We start from the raw sequence: 16,250 nt of genomic DNA on the forward strand, positions 1-16,250 counted from the left end.
TTTTGTTCAAAATAAGTCAACAGTTACTAACCTCTTTCATTTTAGTTCATTTTGTTTAGATTCGTTTGAAAAACGGAAACAAGTTGACTGTAACTCCACAGCCTTCAGTAAGGCCTTTGATAAATTGTGCCATAGGTTAGGTTAGGTTAGGTTGGAGTGGCTGTTCAGATATCATTGACGCACGCAGACCTCAAGGGTCCATTGTGATACCACTACCTAATGAGGTTACTCATGGAAGAGTAATGAACTTAAACAAACCATTTTGTACTTTTAATAAAGTTACAGAGACATTTTGTGTCAATCGTTGCCAGTTCACTGGTACCATCGAAGAAGGGATTACCGAGAAAGTTATTCCTTCTAATGGAGAGTGCTGGACATGTACATAGATGGTGTTGGACAGTTTCCTATTCCTCCTCGTCCATACAGCTTCTACAGAAGTCATTTGTGTAGGCCCCTAGCCTCAGAGCATGTCTTCCTATCAGGCAGTGTCCTGTTATTACTCCAATTGTAGAGTTTATACTTTGTCTGCTCAAGGATATCAAGCCTTTTGACCGTTTTAAGTCTATGCTTGGCCATATTTTCTTTGTTGCTAGGCAGAGATGATCGACAATCTTGGACCATTTGAGAGTTTGTGGAGACAGACGCGCGAGATTTAAGAACGGCTTGGCTGTCCGAGAAGGTTCGTATATCCTTGCAAGATATAACGTTTTCTTTGAGCCAGGATAGTGCTTCTTTAATCGCCATTATTTCTGCCTGGAATACACTGCATTGATTGGGAAGTCTATAGGATAGACTGAGATTCAGTTGTTCCAAATAGATACCACTTCCAACTCCGTGATCGATCTTTGAACCGTCTGTATAGAAGTGTACCGCATCGTCTTCCAGGGGTCTATCTTCTTCCCAGAAGGATCTTGAAGGGATGGACACATGGAAGCTTTTACCGAATATGTGATAGATCTGAAATTATCTAGAATAGTAGTATGTCCAGTATTGTTACTGTTCCATTGCGAGGTGGCTCTAAGCCTCACATATGAGTTGGCTGCCACCATTTTGGAGAAGATGTCAAGGTGTTAGGTTTAAAAGCACTTCCAGTGCTGCGGTTGGTGTTGAGCGAAGTGCTCCTGTTATGTACATACCTGATTTACCATCTTTTCCAGTGCGGTCCACCATACGACAGCTCCATAAATGAGTATCGGTCTGATTACCGAAGTGTATAGCCAGTGGGTTATTTTTGGGGAGAAGCCCCATTTTGATCCTATGGCCTTTTTGCAAGTAAAAAGCGCTACAGTAGCCTTTTTTACTCTTTCATTAATATTTGCCTTCCAATTTAGTTTTTTGTCTAAAATGAGGCCTAGATATTTAGCTTGGTCGAAAAAGCTTAATGGTATTCCTTTAATCTTGGGTGGGTTAATCTGAGGAATTTTATATCTTCTCGAAAAGAGTATTAATTCTGTTTTATGTGGATTGACGTCCAAGCCACATTGCTTAGCCCATTCTGTTAGCCTATTTAAGGCATTTTGTAAGAGTTCCGAGAGAACTTGGGGATGCTTCCCAGATACGGATATCGCAACATCGTCAGCATAGGCAATCACCTTGAAACCCTCTGCTTCCAATGATGTAAGTAGGTCGTTTACTACCATGTTCCATAAAAGAGGCGACAAAACCCCACCTTGGGGGGTGCTTCGATTCACCGATCTGGTGGTAGTAAAACTGTTCATGCTAGAAGTTATTGTCCTGCTTTTGAGCATGAGACTTATGAGATCTATGAGTGATTTCTCTAATTTCAGCTTATCCATTGCTGTTGTGATCGCCTGGTAACTGACGTTGTTGAAAGTTCCTTCAATATCTAAGAACGCTATATATATTATATTCTTAAACTTCTTTATACATAATTTTCAAGACCAATATTGGAACATGGCTGCATAATATGGACTCCCTGTTATTCAGTCCATATAAACAGAATAGAAGGCGTACAGTGAAGATTCATGAGCTTCTGCATCCGTTTCTTCCCATGGTCCAATAGGCTCGAACTTCAACCGTACAATCATAGGCTCACGCTCATAAATCTTCCATCGCTTTCTAAACACAGAGAGTACTTTCAGCTTATTATAAAATTAATCAATGGGTCAGTCATATCACCATAAATTTTGGAGCAATTAAACATTATTTATGGCCGTTCAAGTATTAGAAGACAAGTTCCTTTACGTCATACATCAAGAAGATCGAACTATGGCAAGGAAGTAAAAGATTAGGTCTATACCAATTCTTCACAATCAATTTAATGAAAAGCATATGATTGCTGCAAAAGTATCAGTGAAGAATTTGGCTGATATCTTTTTCCATTGTTCATTGTATTTTCCTTACAACAAAAATCATCAGTTGATTTTTCTTAAAAATTACTACTTTTTAGAACTATGCAGACATTCATAAGCTGCAAAGAATTCAGTTTTCCATTCTCAGAAGAAGACACACATCAACCTGAATTTCAAACATCTCAAGAAATTCATAATACTTATCCAAATATTAACAACTTTTGACTTTCAGGTGATCAAAGTTAACTGACAATAAGACTCACGAAATTCTACAGCAACTTAACAACACGTAATTAATTCCAAATAGATAAGTCACCATCTATGAATCGATATTTAGACAACAGACAAAAGCTATGTTCAATAGAAAAAGCCTTGTTGAATAAATAAAATATTCAAACCATAAAAAAAACACCTAAATATCAGAAGTGGCGCGGTTCAAACTTGAATGGTTTTATCCATTTCGTAGCTGTTATGTGTACTCAATGAGTCATAAGTCATCTAAACTAAAGATTGAGTGTGATGTAATCAATTTCGAAACACATATTCGCAAAAGCTAGACCTTTAATAAAAGTCTCATCATCTCTGGCGCTTCGATAAAAGCATGCATGCTTAAATAAATGGTGAAGATGATGTCATCTAACTCAATAAAGTAGGGTAAACACTTACATTTTAATTTTTGTATTGGTCAGGCATAAATAAACAGTGGATTTTTCCCCGTTTCGATATTATCCAAGATAAGTGCTTAAAATGTCTTAAATAACAAGGGTGGTGGTTTGAATTCATTTGAGCTCGTATTACATTCTGTTTTGTTTCTGGGTAGCTTCGTTGAATATTTTTGAAAACTTTCTTTGGGTTTTAATTTACAAACAAAAGCAAAGCACAACAAAATTAACTAAAAACCAAATGGCAAACGACACGTTGACACCCCACCCCAGTTATCATCATCGATTGTACAACGAGCTAAACAACTTCGAGTGGAATTGAATATAGATGCAATGGCAACATGGTGTTCTAGGGGTGTGAGTCGAGTTCCTCTAGTATTTGACTAAAAATGGAAGTCGACTACGTGTGTTGAATTTTAGAGCTGGATTATAGCACATACCCGTAAACACTCTGACGCATTTAAACTTTGTAGGTTTTGTACAATTCCAACTGCGGAAACATTATACTGTTTAACCGTTAAAAACATAATTTTACTTATGACACCCAAATACCAAATTTACCAGTACTTCGGAAGTGAGAAATGCCTTAGGAAGTGTGTGGAAGACAGGCAGAGGCCGCTATGGAAGACAACGTATTTTGAGACCATTCATTAACAATTTTATCGTCTGGTATTTGTAAGTAATGAATTTGTTTTTGGTCAAATAATACATGTTTTTGAAGGTGCGAGAAGTGAGAAGAAGAAATAAAGCCACTTAATTTCAATAGGTACAAAAATTGACTTACTCACAAAATATATACTTTTATAAGTATAACAGTTTGATTGCTGTTATGCATCATAGAACTTGTTGGTATTAGAACTTAAGTATGTTCACTTTAAGAAATATATAGTAAGCTTAAGCAAAATAAAATATAATTCTTAAGTTTAAGTTCAAGTGTAAACCTCACCGATTAGGTACACTTTAGTTAACATCATAAAGGGTGATTTTTTTAAAGTTAGGATTTTCATGCATTAGTATTTGACAGATCACGCGGGATTTCAGACATGGTGTCAAAGAGAAAGATGCTCAGTATGCTTTGACATTTCATCATAAATAGACTTACTAACGAGCAACGCTTGCAAATCATTGAATTTTATTACCAAAATCAGTGTTCGGTTCGAAATGTGTTTCGCGCTTTACGTCCGATTTATGGTCTACATAACAATTAATGCGATTGTGACCAAGTTTCGCACTCAGTTTACTTTATTGGACATTAAACCAACCACACGAATGCGTACAGTGCGTACAGAAGAGAATATTGCGTCTGTTTCTGAGAGTGTTGCTGAAGACCGTGAAATGTCGATTCGTCGCCGTTCGCAGCAATTGGGTTTGTGTTATTCGACCACATGGAAGATTTTACGCAAAGATCTTGGTGTAAAACCGTATAAAATACAGCTCGTGCAAGAACGGAAGCCGAACGATCTGCCACAACGTCGAATTTTCAGTGAATGGGCCCTAGAAAAGTTGACAGAAAATCTGCTTTTTTATCGACAAATTTTGTTCAGCGATGAGGCTCATTTCTGGTTGAATGGCTACGTAAATAAGCAAAATTGACGCATTTGGAGTGAAGAGCAACCAGAAGCCGTTCAAGAACTGCCCATGCATCCCGAAAAATGCACTGTTTGGTGTGGTTTGTACGCTGGTGGAATCATTGGACCGTATTTTTTCAAAGATGCTGTTGGACGCAACGTTACGGTGAATGGCGATCGCTATCGTTCAATGCTAACAAACTTTTTGTTGCCAAAAATGGAAGAACTGAACTTGGTTGACATGTGGTTTCAACAAGATGGCGCTAAATGCCACACAGCTCGCGATTCTATGGCCATTTTGAGGGAAAACTTCGGAGAACAATTCATCTCAAGGAATGGACCGGTAAGTTGGCCACCAAGATCATGCGATTTGACGCCTTTAGACTATTTTTTGTGGGGCTACGTCAAGTCTAAAGTCTACACAAATAAGCCAGCAACTATTCCAGCTTTGGAAGACAACATTTCCGAAGAAATTCGGGCTATTCCGGCCGAAATGCTCGAAAAAGTTACCCAAAATTGGACTTTCCGAATGGACCACCTAAGACGCAGCCGCGGTCAACATTTAAATGAAATTATCTTCAAAAAGTAAATGTCATGGACCAATCTAACGTTTCAAATAAAGAATCGATGAGATTTTGCAAATTTTATGCGTTTTTTGTTTAAAAAAGTTCTCAAGCTCTTAAAAAATCACCGTTTAAATAAGGAAAACAACAGTGCACTGAGAAGACATCCTTGCTTCACACCTGTATTTGTGGCAAACCATTCCAACCTGCTGCAGTTGTATCTGTGTACATATTTTTAACCACATTAATAAATGTTGAGGATTTGCTAATTGGAGAGAGCTTGTAAAAAAGGGCATTTTTATTAACAAGGTCAAAAGCTGCTTTGAAGTCGACAAAAAATGAATATATTTGTTTGTTCCTTGCATGAAACGCTTTGATAGATGGATGAAAGTGTAAAAATCTGATCAGTCGTTGAATAATTCTTTTTAAAGCCAGCTTGTAGCCCTGTTAGAATACTTTTCATTTCTACCCACTTTTCCAGCCTTTTTACCAAAACACCGCAAAATATTTTTGGTATCACATTTATGAAAGAAATCCCTCTATAATTTTCCACAACGTCAAAAGAGCCCTTTTTGTGTATGGGAAATATCACAGATTTTTTTAATGATTAGGGTATTTCGGCTGTAGTCAAGATTTTGTTAAAGAGAATTTGAAGGTTATTCCAAAATGTAGGTGTTGCATTTTTGAAGAATTCGTATGGGATACCGTCAGAAGACGTCTAAAATTTGGTGCAAGATCTACATCAGATACACCTACGCTAATCTTATAACTCTTTCCATTGATTTCCATCGCAATTTTCCAGAATTCTTTCGAGTATTGTGTTCGACCTAATGTTAATGCTTGTTGATTTTCAAATTCGATTTTCTTTTGAAAACACAAGTTTTTGAAATATAAATTTTTGTTCAACGTATCAATTTTTTATACAATCATTATTCGTAGATCGCAGGGCTCGAAGAAGGGCAAATGATTTAGTACGTGCTTTCCAGCAGTCTTTATCGCACCATTTTTGTTTAAAAGATACTTTCTTCATGCCTGTAGTTTTGTTTGGTGCGTCGTTTTGAATAGACTCAGTAAGTTGATTAGATAGTGCATCTGTGGACTCTGTATTCAGCTCGTTGTTTATAAAGTTCATATTTTGATATCAAAATCTTCGATGAGGGTGGTATCACACATTTTTAAATGTTAGCATTCGCCCCAACCACGACTTGGAAAACAGAGCCCTACTTAATCACTTTTACCTCCGTAATGATATCACACATTGGCGATCTGAGAACCGCGGTTTCATGCGGTTCAATGACGATTCCTTGGCAAATGCCATAATAGCCGAGCAAACGGGACCAAGTCCCTTGTTAGTGACGAAGGTTGAGCTTCAACTCATCTTCAAGTTAATAAAAAATAAAAAGTCAGCAGGTGTCGATTATATATGTACAATATAACGTTGTACTAAGACATTTACCGACGGAAGCAATTGACATTTACACCACACTCTTTAACAATGCACTGAATAATGCATATTATTCCATTGCATTGGAAGACTGCTGTGGTTCATCCTCTCCCAAAAAAGGGAAAGGACAACTCCAACCCGTCAAATCTTCGGTCGGTAAGTCTTCTTCCGAGCATCAGCAAAGTTTTCGAAAAAATCATTAATAGGGCTCTGACTAAGTGGGCTGTGGACAACAAAATAATTCCGGATAAACAATGCACAGGTGCTGTTCTGGTTGATTTGGAAAAGGCCTTTGACACCGTATGGTTAGAGGGTCTTTACCTAAAACTGAGCAGGCTTGGCATACTTTATGATATGTATGCTTGTATATACTTTATGATATGCTTAACGGTAGAAAGTTTGTTGTCAAAAGTGGCAATGTAACTTCTACCACAACATTCACAATTAAAAATGGTCTTCAACAGGGAGCGGTGAATTCGCCGATTCTCTTCAGCATTTACACCAGCGATCTGATAGGTAGTCTTACAAAGGCAATTGCGTACGCCGACGATCTAATTGCGTACAGAACGGCCCGAAAGGTTGAGGTTCTCTTGCAGCGTGATTTCGACAAGATTCAGCGATATTGCGACGACTGGACACTGAAAATAAATGACCACAAGTCGGAGACAATTCTGTTCCGGACTCCATTGGCTAGGGCCACGAGGGATACGTGCAAGAATTGGCGCAAGATGGTCATCGTTAATCTTCATGGGCAGCCATTAGCGAGCAAAAGTGTAGTGAAGTACCTCGGTATCTGGTTAGATCAGTATTTATATTTCGACAGACATATAAATGCTACTCTGACCAGGGCCAGAGGAGCCTTCGCTCTGACGAAACGGCTGTTTTTTAGCAGTCGGCTTGACCCCAGAGTGAAGGTAATTTGCTACAATGATCGTGTATGGTTGTCCTGTGTGGTTCAACGTTGCCCCTTCCCAGATGGAGAAGTTTCGGGTGTTCGAGAGGCAGTGTTTACGACGCTGTACCGGCTTATATCGAACAGCCGAATCTTCTTATGTGCATTACTATTCCAACGAGGTCCTATACAACGGGACTCGAATCAACAGAATTGACAATTTCGTGATAAAACTCGTTCGAGGTCACATTGCAAGAGCTATGTCTTCGACCAACAATTTAATTTTCGGGGCGTTCTATCCGAACGACGAATATTTTGAAAGTGCACGCTTGAGCGGCTTTATTCCACCAGAGGCATTCCTCTTTTTAGACAAATGCGGTCTGATACAGGATAGATTGGCAGTTCCGTTAATCTACCACGTCAGACGAAGAACCGTGGATAGGCGACCCCCGCACAGTCGGGACGTCATGGCACAAAGGTGGAGCGGAGCTCCTTCGGTTCAGTAGGGCTGTGTCCGAACGGGACCGAACTGATAGGGTGAAGCAGGAGAACCAGTTTTGGTGGCTTCAATCGGCACTTGATAGTGGGTACGGGTAGTCGGGTTGGGGTTTAAGCCTTGGCCGGCTTACATACTTGTTTTATAGTTTTAGGGTTTAGTTTTAAGTAGAATAGGCATGGTGGCACAAGAAAAAAAATACAAAAAAAATTTAAAAAAATACAAAAACAAAAAAAAAACAAAAATTAAAAATTAAAAAAAAAATAAAAAAAAACATTAAAAATATATAAATAAATAAAAAAAAAATGTTAGATAGTTAGATTTGCTGCTGTGGTTGTTCTAGTTTTAAGTAGTTTATAGGTAGCATAGGTAGTTTAAGTTAGTTTTAAGTTTTATCTAAGGACCTTATTTTAAGTAGTTTGTAAGTAAAAATAAAAAAGGATATTGATATTAGTTTTTTTTCCAAATTTTCTAATAAATACAAAATAAATAAAATTTAAATGAAGTAAATAGATCTTAGGGCCGAAAGGCATTAGTTTTAAGTGTTATAGTTTAACTTAGAGTGTCCGTATGGGACCATTAAGTTAGTTGTAAGTTATGGATTATTAGGCTAGTTTTATGAATTTTTGTCTAGCTTTAAGATAGGTTTAAGATTAAATAAATAAAAATGAATTTGAAAAAAAACACATTTTTTTCATTCAATAATTGAAACATCCAATCTTAATTTTGTTTCAATTACATATATGAATATATGTATGCACATATGTATATACGTGATCTACTTGAAAAACAAAAATTCAGTGGAAAGAGGACTTAAAATTGTTCCAAAACCAAAACTAAGCTTTCAGCGACTTTTGCAATTCTACCTTCATCAGCAAATTGCAAATAATTTTGCAATGAATTCAATTGACACTGTTAAAGTATCTTACCTACATTATGATGAATTCAATTCGTATTCGATTTATGGCGACAATCTGATTTATTATTTGTTATTTTTTGATTGTTTTTGTTTTGTATTTTATTTTATTTTTGTTAAGATTGCAGTGAATTGTGAATTGATATTCAGATCCACATACAAAGAATTGGCAACTTCAAGTTAACCGCAAATAAAATGCTCACTGTATCGGCAACCAGATTATTATTAATTATTTAATGATCAATTGTTTTATGATCGTAAAATAAAAATATTTATATGCATGGCTACAAAATGAATCTAAATACATACCAACCAATATATCGATATAATAACCTCTGTTTTCTGTACGTTTTTAAGGTATACCGAGGAAAGGTAATGATGTCATTAGTCTTTCTAGGAATTTTTTAGGTTTTTGCGTTCTATGGCATTTCATTTTTAAGAAAATTGATTAGTTTATTTGTTTGTATATGAATTTCGATTCGACCTACAGTTGTGAATAAGTATGTGACTTCGCTTGCGAAAGTGAGACACTTTTTTTCTATCAACACAACATTTTTATCTGGATTAAAGGTCGCTTAAATTTTGTGAATCTGAATTATCTAATCAAAAAATAAACTACCGCGTCCTAATAACTGTTTTCATCATTCAGCATAAAATCTAGATAAACAAGTTTAATAAAAACAAATTAACTCTGAATGTCATAATGTGTTCATACAATATATTTATTTCAAAATACGTATTTTTTGTGACAAACAGATAACAAAAATATGGAAAATGATACTGTTTGCATTTTACTAACGCATAATAAACAAAATTAATTTTAAATGAATAATTTCAAATAGATTTGAATTTTTCATTTTAGTGTAGATCGTATCTAAAGTGTTAATGCTAATAAAAGCTGCTTAATTTGTGGTTTCCTGTTCATATTGTTGCACTTTATAGTGGCACATGCAATGTACTTATACCTTAAATGGAATAAAGCTTTCTTGGCGACAAGGTTAACATGTTTCGAGAGCTTGCAACCCCTAGGTTAGGTTAGGTTAGGTTAAAGTGGCTGTTGGTTGGGAAGTCCAACACACTTAGACCAAAGTATGGTCCGTAGTGATACAACATGGATGAGTTGATCAACTTAACTCGTCGAACCAATTGAAGCCAATATTTTAGATCGCTGGTATCGTTGAAGTAGTAGTCTCCAAGGTGGATTCTACGTCTTTCTGATAAGGCAGGGCATGTGCACAGAAGATGAGAGATTGTCTCCTCCTCTTCCTCGTCCATGCATATTAAATTAAATTGGGTGGAGCAACAGTCCGTTGTGAACCAGGGCCTAGTGACTTACAACTCTCAACTATTCCTGTGTGCGAGTACTGACAAATTGATTGGATTGGATTGCATTGCATTGAACCCAAGACCCCTTGCATGACAGTCCAACGCACTTACCATCAAGCCACGGGTACTACCTCGTCCATGCAACTCCTACAAAAATCATTTGCAGGGGCTCCAAGCCTTCCTATTAAGCAGTGCCCAGTCAGGACACCTTAAACGTAGCTAATGTGCAATCTACTCAGAGAGATTAATTGTTTTGAGCGCCTGGCGCTAAGATTAGGCCAAATAAGCTTCATCGCTAAACAGGTGGTGATGTTATTCCACCTGAAGTTTGTCTTCTCTATGGTATCTTGCTTTAGCATGAGTTAACATGTAGCTAAAGGAATGCCTATGCTAGCATTGTGAGCCAACAGAGATGAAGTTGTTCCGCTTTTTGGAATTTCGTCAGATTTGCAATTTCCTGGAATGTCTCTATGGCCCGGCACCCAGAAAAGGTGAATGTTGAACTGTGTAGCCATCTCGGTAAGAGATGATCGACAATTTAGGGCTGTTAGCAAACGCAAAAAAAAACAAAATTCTAATAATTTATTTGGGCTAAATTTAAGGTTATTTTATTTAGAGTTATTGGATCTCATGGAATCAAATGTATAAATATTGCATTTCTGTAAGACCACCTTCTTGAGCGTAAAGCTTTGTCCACCCCTATATGCCAAGTCGTCGCATTTATCGAATACAAATATCAAAAGGTGTATAAGTAAATGACCATCGTTAGGGGTATAATTTTTCTGTAAAAATGACAATGAAAAAGTTACTTAACAGTGCACGATTCTTAGTTTTGTTTTAAATTCGAAATAAAAATAATGATGAGTACGATTTTGTTTTGCACTTGGTGTCACTTACATTCCAGTAGATGTAGTAACATGATAGTTTGGAATTCTTGACGAAAAATCTACACACAATAGTTAATTGAACTTATATTTTCTATAATGTAGCCCTTACAATACTATTGTGCCTTTAAACATTTAAACGTTGTCTAGCTTATTCACATATTTAAAATTCAGGTTAGTGTGTATATTTATAGAGATACATAGCTTCTATAATTCACTGCTAATGGAAAATAAGTTGCAAAATAATTCTTTAAGAATTACTTTTTCCTTAACTGCGTTTGGAGGGACATACCAAAATATTCAAGCCTAGGATGGCTGCTCAGCAAAAATGGTCAGTAACGCCTTATAATGGCAAAATAAACCGGAAAAAAGAGGCCCAAAAAGGATGACTACTGAAAGAACTGACAACAAAAATATTCAGTTAGCAAAACAGAACCCTTCCATAGGCTCTAGGAAAATAAGAAATGGACTTAAACTGTCTGTTAGCGCTATCACAATACGAAGACGACTTTTATAAGCAAAGTTACCAGCCCGAAGTCCGCGCAAGATACCATTCTTGACGAAACGGTATGTGGCAAAGAGAATGGAGTTTGTTAAAGCACATAGAGATTGGGCAAAAGAGAAATGGAGGAATGTTTTGTGGAGCGATGAAAGCTAAATCGTCTTTTTTGGGGCCAAGAGTCGTCGAGAATATGTGAGAAAACCCTAAAATGTAGCATACGATCCACGGTACACTATAAAAACAGTGAAGCATGGTGGAGGAAAAATTATGATATGCTTTTCATATTACGGGGTCGGCCCTATTTATGCCATCAGGAGGTTATATTACCTTACGCTGAAGAGGAAATGCCGTTGGTTTGGGTATACCAACAAGACTATGACCCAAAGCATACGTCAAAAAAGGCAAAATCATGGTTTGCGCAGAAGAAGTTATCCGTTATGGAGTGGCCCGCTCAATCCCCCGACCCTGACCTAATCAAAAATTTTTGCGGGATGTTAAGAACGCAGTTCATAAAGCAAAACCCAAGAATTCGAAAACATTTTTGGGAAGCAGTGCGTTATTAGTGGAACACAATTTCAGTCGAGAGGTGTCAGGTTTTAGTGAACTCGATGCCACGTAGATGCGAAGCATTTATGAACACAACAAAAAGGACACGTGTAAGCCCTACATTAATATTCGGTTTTTTGTTTTCTTTGCTGAGTTTGACATTTGTCCCGATTAACAGTTTGTCTATTCAAGAGCACCGTTAAAATAAAGTGTTCATTAGACGTTTGCATACATTTTTTTATACAGAAAATTTTATGGTTTTATTTAAAAAGTTAATCATGGGGCGCAAAGGAAAAAATGCAAGCCTTGAAAAAATAAACCTTCTTATTTTTCACCATAATAAAGGTAAAACATACAAAAAAAATTGCTGATATTTTAGACATGAAGCCAAAACACTGTCGGTGATATTGTTCGGAGGTATAAAAGAGAATGAAGGATCGAACTAAAGAAGCAGATGGGTTAACCAAAAAAGTTCAGAACGGAAGAAGAACGGCTTATAGTAAGAAAAATTAAAGCAAATCCTCGTTTAAGTGTACCGAAAATTGTGAAATAAGTTTTAATTAAATGCAAATTGTAAATATCTGCATCAATAGTACGCCGAACCATAAAGACAACTGGCTACAATGGTCCTGTTGCCAGAAAAAAGCCATTTATCAATACGCGCAACAGGCAAATTCTGATAAAATTTTGAGGCAACACAAAAATAAGGATGCAACTTGGTGGGATAATGTAAAAATTGCTGACAAGAGTAAGAGTTAGAGGAAGAGTTATGGTGTGCCGCAAGCCAAATGAAGAGCTTAAAGCAGGAAAACAAAGCCAACGGTGAAGTATGGAGGCGGACACCTCATAGTTTGGGGGTGCTTTTCGGCAAAAAGCATGAGAAATTTAGTATTCATCGACGGTATATTGAATAACGAATACTATTTAAGGATCCTAAAAGAAAATTTAAAGAGCCTTGCACATGAGAGCGAACAACGAATGGACGAACAAACGTGATTTTACACATTTCAAAAAGCCAATTTCAAACAAAAACACAATTAAATTATAGGAAACGAATTGACACTTAAGTTAGGATAATAAAATTTGCATTTTGTTCTCTAAAACAAGACAATTTTGTAAAAACAATTTGTTAGCAACGAATTGCAATGTGGTTGCTACGAATTGTCAAACTCTATTCGCGTTCCACATACAATCCACATTTCAACCAATAAATTGTTCGCGTTCAACTTAACCTCAAAATTATATTTCTCTTATTTTGTTTGTTGAAAAGGGTAATTATAAATTGACAATTCGTCGCTGTCTGCGAATAGAAACAAAGCTCATGTGAAAGAAAAGTCAAAATATGCGAATATCCACAGTTCGCAGTTCGTAGCTCATGTGCAAGATACTTAAGGCAAAGTGCTGAGAAAATGAGCATTTTAAGGAATTTCAAATTTTACCAGGACAACGATCCGAAGCATAAGGCGCATGTTGCAAGCGAATAGCTTTTGTATAACTGTCTAAAAGTTATCAAAACACCTCCACAATCTCCAGACCTTAACCCGAATCGAGAATTTGTGGGATGAATTGGATCGTCGACTTCGCGAAAACCCTGGCCCGTCAATAAGTGCACTAAAGCAACAGCTTCAAGAAGAACGGAGCAAAATAGGCATTGACTACCTTCAACAAATTATAAAAAATACGACTGGACGGACTTTTACCCAATCAATGATAAGAAAGATTTATTAAAAAGTTAATATAAGTATGTAAAAAAAAAACGAATATTAATGAAGTGTTATTTTTTGAGTTGTCGTATTCTTTATTTATTTTATTTTGTTAATTTGCTATTTTAATTAAAAACGTATATATGTACATATACTGAAATTTAAAATATTTTAAATAAGAACTGGTTTAAAACTTTTTTTAAGTTTAAAGTGAAAAGTAAAGTGTTTTTATGGAACGAAACAAAAAAAAACGAATATTAATGGCACTTACTGTATATGTAGTGACTCATTTAATAATTGAAAATTTAAAAATATTCAAAACTACTTTTCATAGAAAGTTCTTCATGAAATACTATTAAAAAACTATGCGTAATTTATTAAAAACTGATCATTTCTTCAACAAGAAAAAGAAGAGCAACGTCTTCCTGACTAACCAGTATATTTATAGATGTAATATAAACATGCACTTCACGCCACTAATTAGGCTCTCGTTCTCAATTGATTGTTTCTCTTCATCAGACACCAAAATGACTTATATAGGTATAAATATATTTTTGAATGAGTGAGAGCTATCATCTGCTATTCAAAAACTAAAGTTATGGTACATCTACATTATAACTTACAAACTTTCAAGCTTTCAACCACAGATTAACAAAATAAGTCGGTGACTAAGTTCGTTACGTTGTACTTCATGTTCTCCTCTTATAAATTAGTAAACATTGACCGTTAGAAAATCTAAAAGAAATATTTCAAAATAATAACCAAAACTCGTTTGATGAAAAGAAAAATTAGAAAATAAACTAACTCAAACTAATTTCAAGAATCGCCCCAAGTCCAATGGTCACAGTCACAACACAGAACAATAGAACACCACACAAAGCTATGTAGATCTTTTAAAGGTATAGGTATGGTGTGTCTATTATTCACACGTATACGCGATTTATTCTTCGACAGATATGAATATGAATATGAATATGAATACCTATCTACCTAAATAAAGATTAACAAACAAAAATTATATAGGTAGACCCCTTCACTCTTTACCTACATACTACTATACGTGCACGAGAAACAAAATATTACTATCATGGCAATGGCAAGAGTTATTAAAGCGATGACATCATTCCCGGCTTCAGACGAACATACCTACATTATGTACGAACGTCCGTCCTCGTCATTTGGTTCGGTTTGAATTCGGATGTACATATAACCAAGTCACCATTCGTACGTAGTTAGTTGTACATGAATACCAAATACCAACTAGAAAGATGAGTATTTCATCCATAAAACATTCCACGTTTGAAATATACTCTTAGCTAGATAGCTATAGGTACAATTCCAGATCTGAACCTGAAGCAGTCTTCAGGAATCCGCTTTTTTACATAATACATATAAAAAAAAAAAACAAGTCAACACAATTATTTAGTTGACTGCAAAGTAAAAGTGAAACGTATGCGGAATGTCCACAAAATAATAATCCAGAGATTATGGTTGGTTCTACTTCCTTGGTAGGGCCTGAATCCAATTAGATTAATCCCAGTTCCAGTTCCCTGGACTGATGGAAGGCTATCAAGTCGCACTATAAGAACGAAACGCAGCACAGTCAATATTGTATTGTATTGTATTTGGCGGTTCGTTCAAGTTTTGAAAACCAGGTCGACCACTTGTGGTTTGGTTCCTCAGCGCTTTGTCATCAACATTTTTTATTTTTTTTTATTTACAAAAAGTTGTAAGGTTCTGTGTCAGAGGTGGTCTGGAAAAGAACTCGTCTTGGTCTTGGACAGCATAACAAAGTACAAGTACCTATCTACCTATACCTACTCTGTTAAAGCTAAAATGCTGATTAAAAAAGAATGTAGGTACGTAACGTAGTTGTTTTAACTTACTTTGCGTTGAGCTTCGGCAGCAAATCCAGACTTTGGGGCACGATTGGTTGACATTTTGGCGTTGAGGGAGTTTATTTGCTTATGAACTTAAATAAAATAGTTTGTCAAACACAAGATTTGCTTAATAACAACTTATCACAGGGCACGTCTACGCGCAACGAAATTTAAAAGCTGACTAACATTAAATTAATTGAATATACAAAATCAACACAAAAATGTTGAATTGAAAACTGCCTATTTACCGAACCAGTTAAAATTGAAAGAAAGAAAAGAGCTTTGAAAAGCTCTTTCAATAAAAGCTTTGCTTTTAATTTTTAAAAGCGGAAATCGAGTGGTAGATAGTATCAAGCAGTGCTGTCTCCTTTCATAGGCCGCAACTAAAAAAGTACTACTTTAAAATGTAACACAATAATTAAATTGTTAAAATAGGATAAAAATAGTTTTGGAATTTGAAGTAAATAAAAGTTTTATTTTTATTTAAATTTGTATGATAGGTTAAAATTCATCTTTATTTCATTTAAAACAAATCCCATACTTTTTTTTAAAGTTT

At 35.9% G+C, this 16,250-nt stretch overlaps 1 protein-coding gene across 1 annotated transcript in view; it reads right to left on the bottom strand.

Moving 5' to 3' along the window:
* LOC129946872 (myophilin) overlaps nt 1-15,887 on the bottom strand; it is a 37,296-nt gene extending 21,409 nt beyond the window's left edge. Inside the window, exon 1 of the mRNA XM_056057238.1 lies at nt 15,701-15,887. Coding sequence (XP_055913213.1) covers nt 15,701-15,754 — 54 coding nt within the window. The 5' untranslated portion in view covers nt 15,755-15,887. The remainder of the gene's footprint in view (nt 1-15,700) is intronic.
* Between the last annotated feature and the right edge of the window lie 363 nt (nt 15,888-16,250).

Source organism: Eupeodes corollae, chromosome 2, assembly GCF_945859685.1.
Source record: "Eupeodes corollae chromosome 2, idEupCoro1.1, whole genome shotgun sequence".
In the NCBI taxonomy this organism is placed as follows: domain Eukaryota; kingdom Metazoa; phylum Arthropoda; class Insecta; order Diptera; family Syrphidae; genus Eupeodes; species Eupeodes corollae.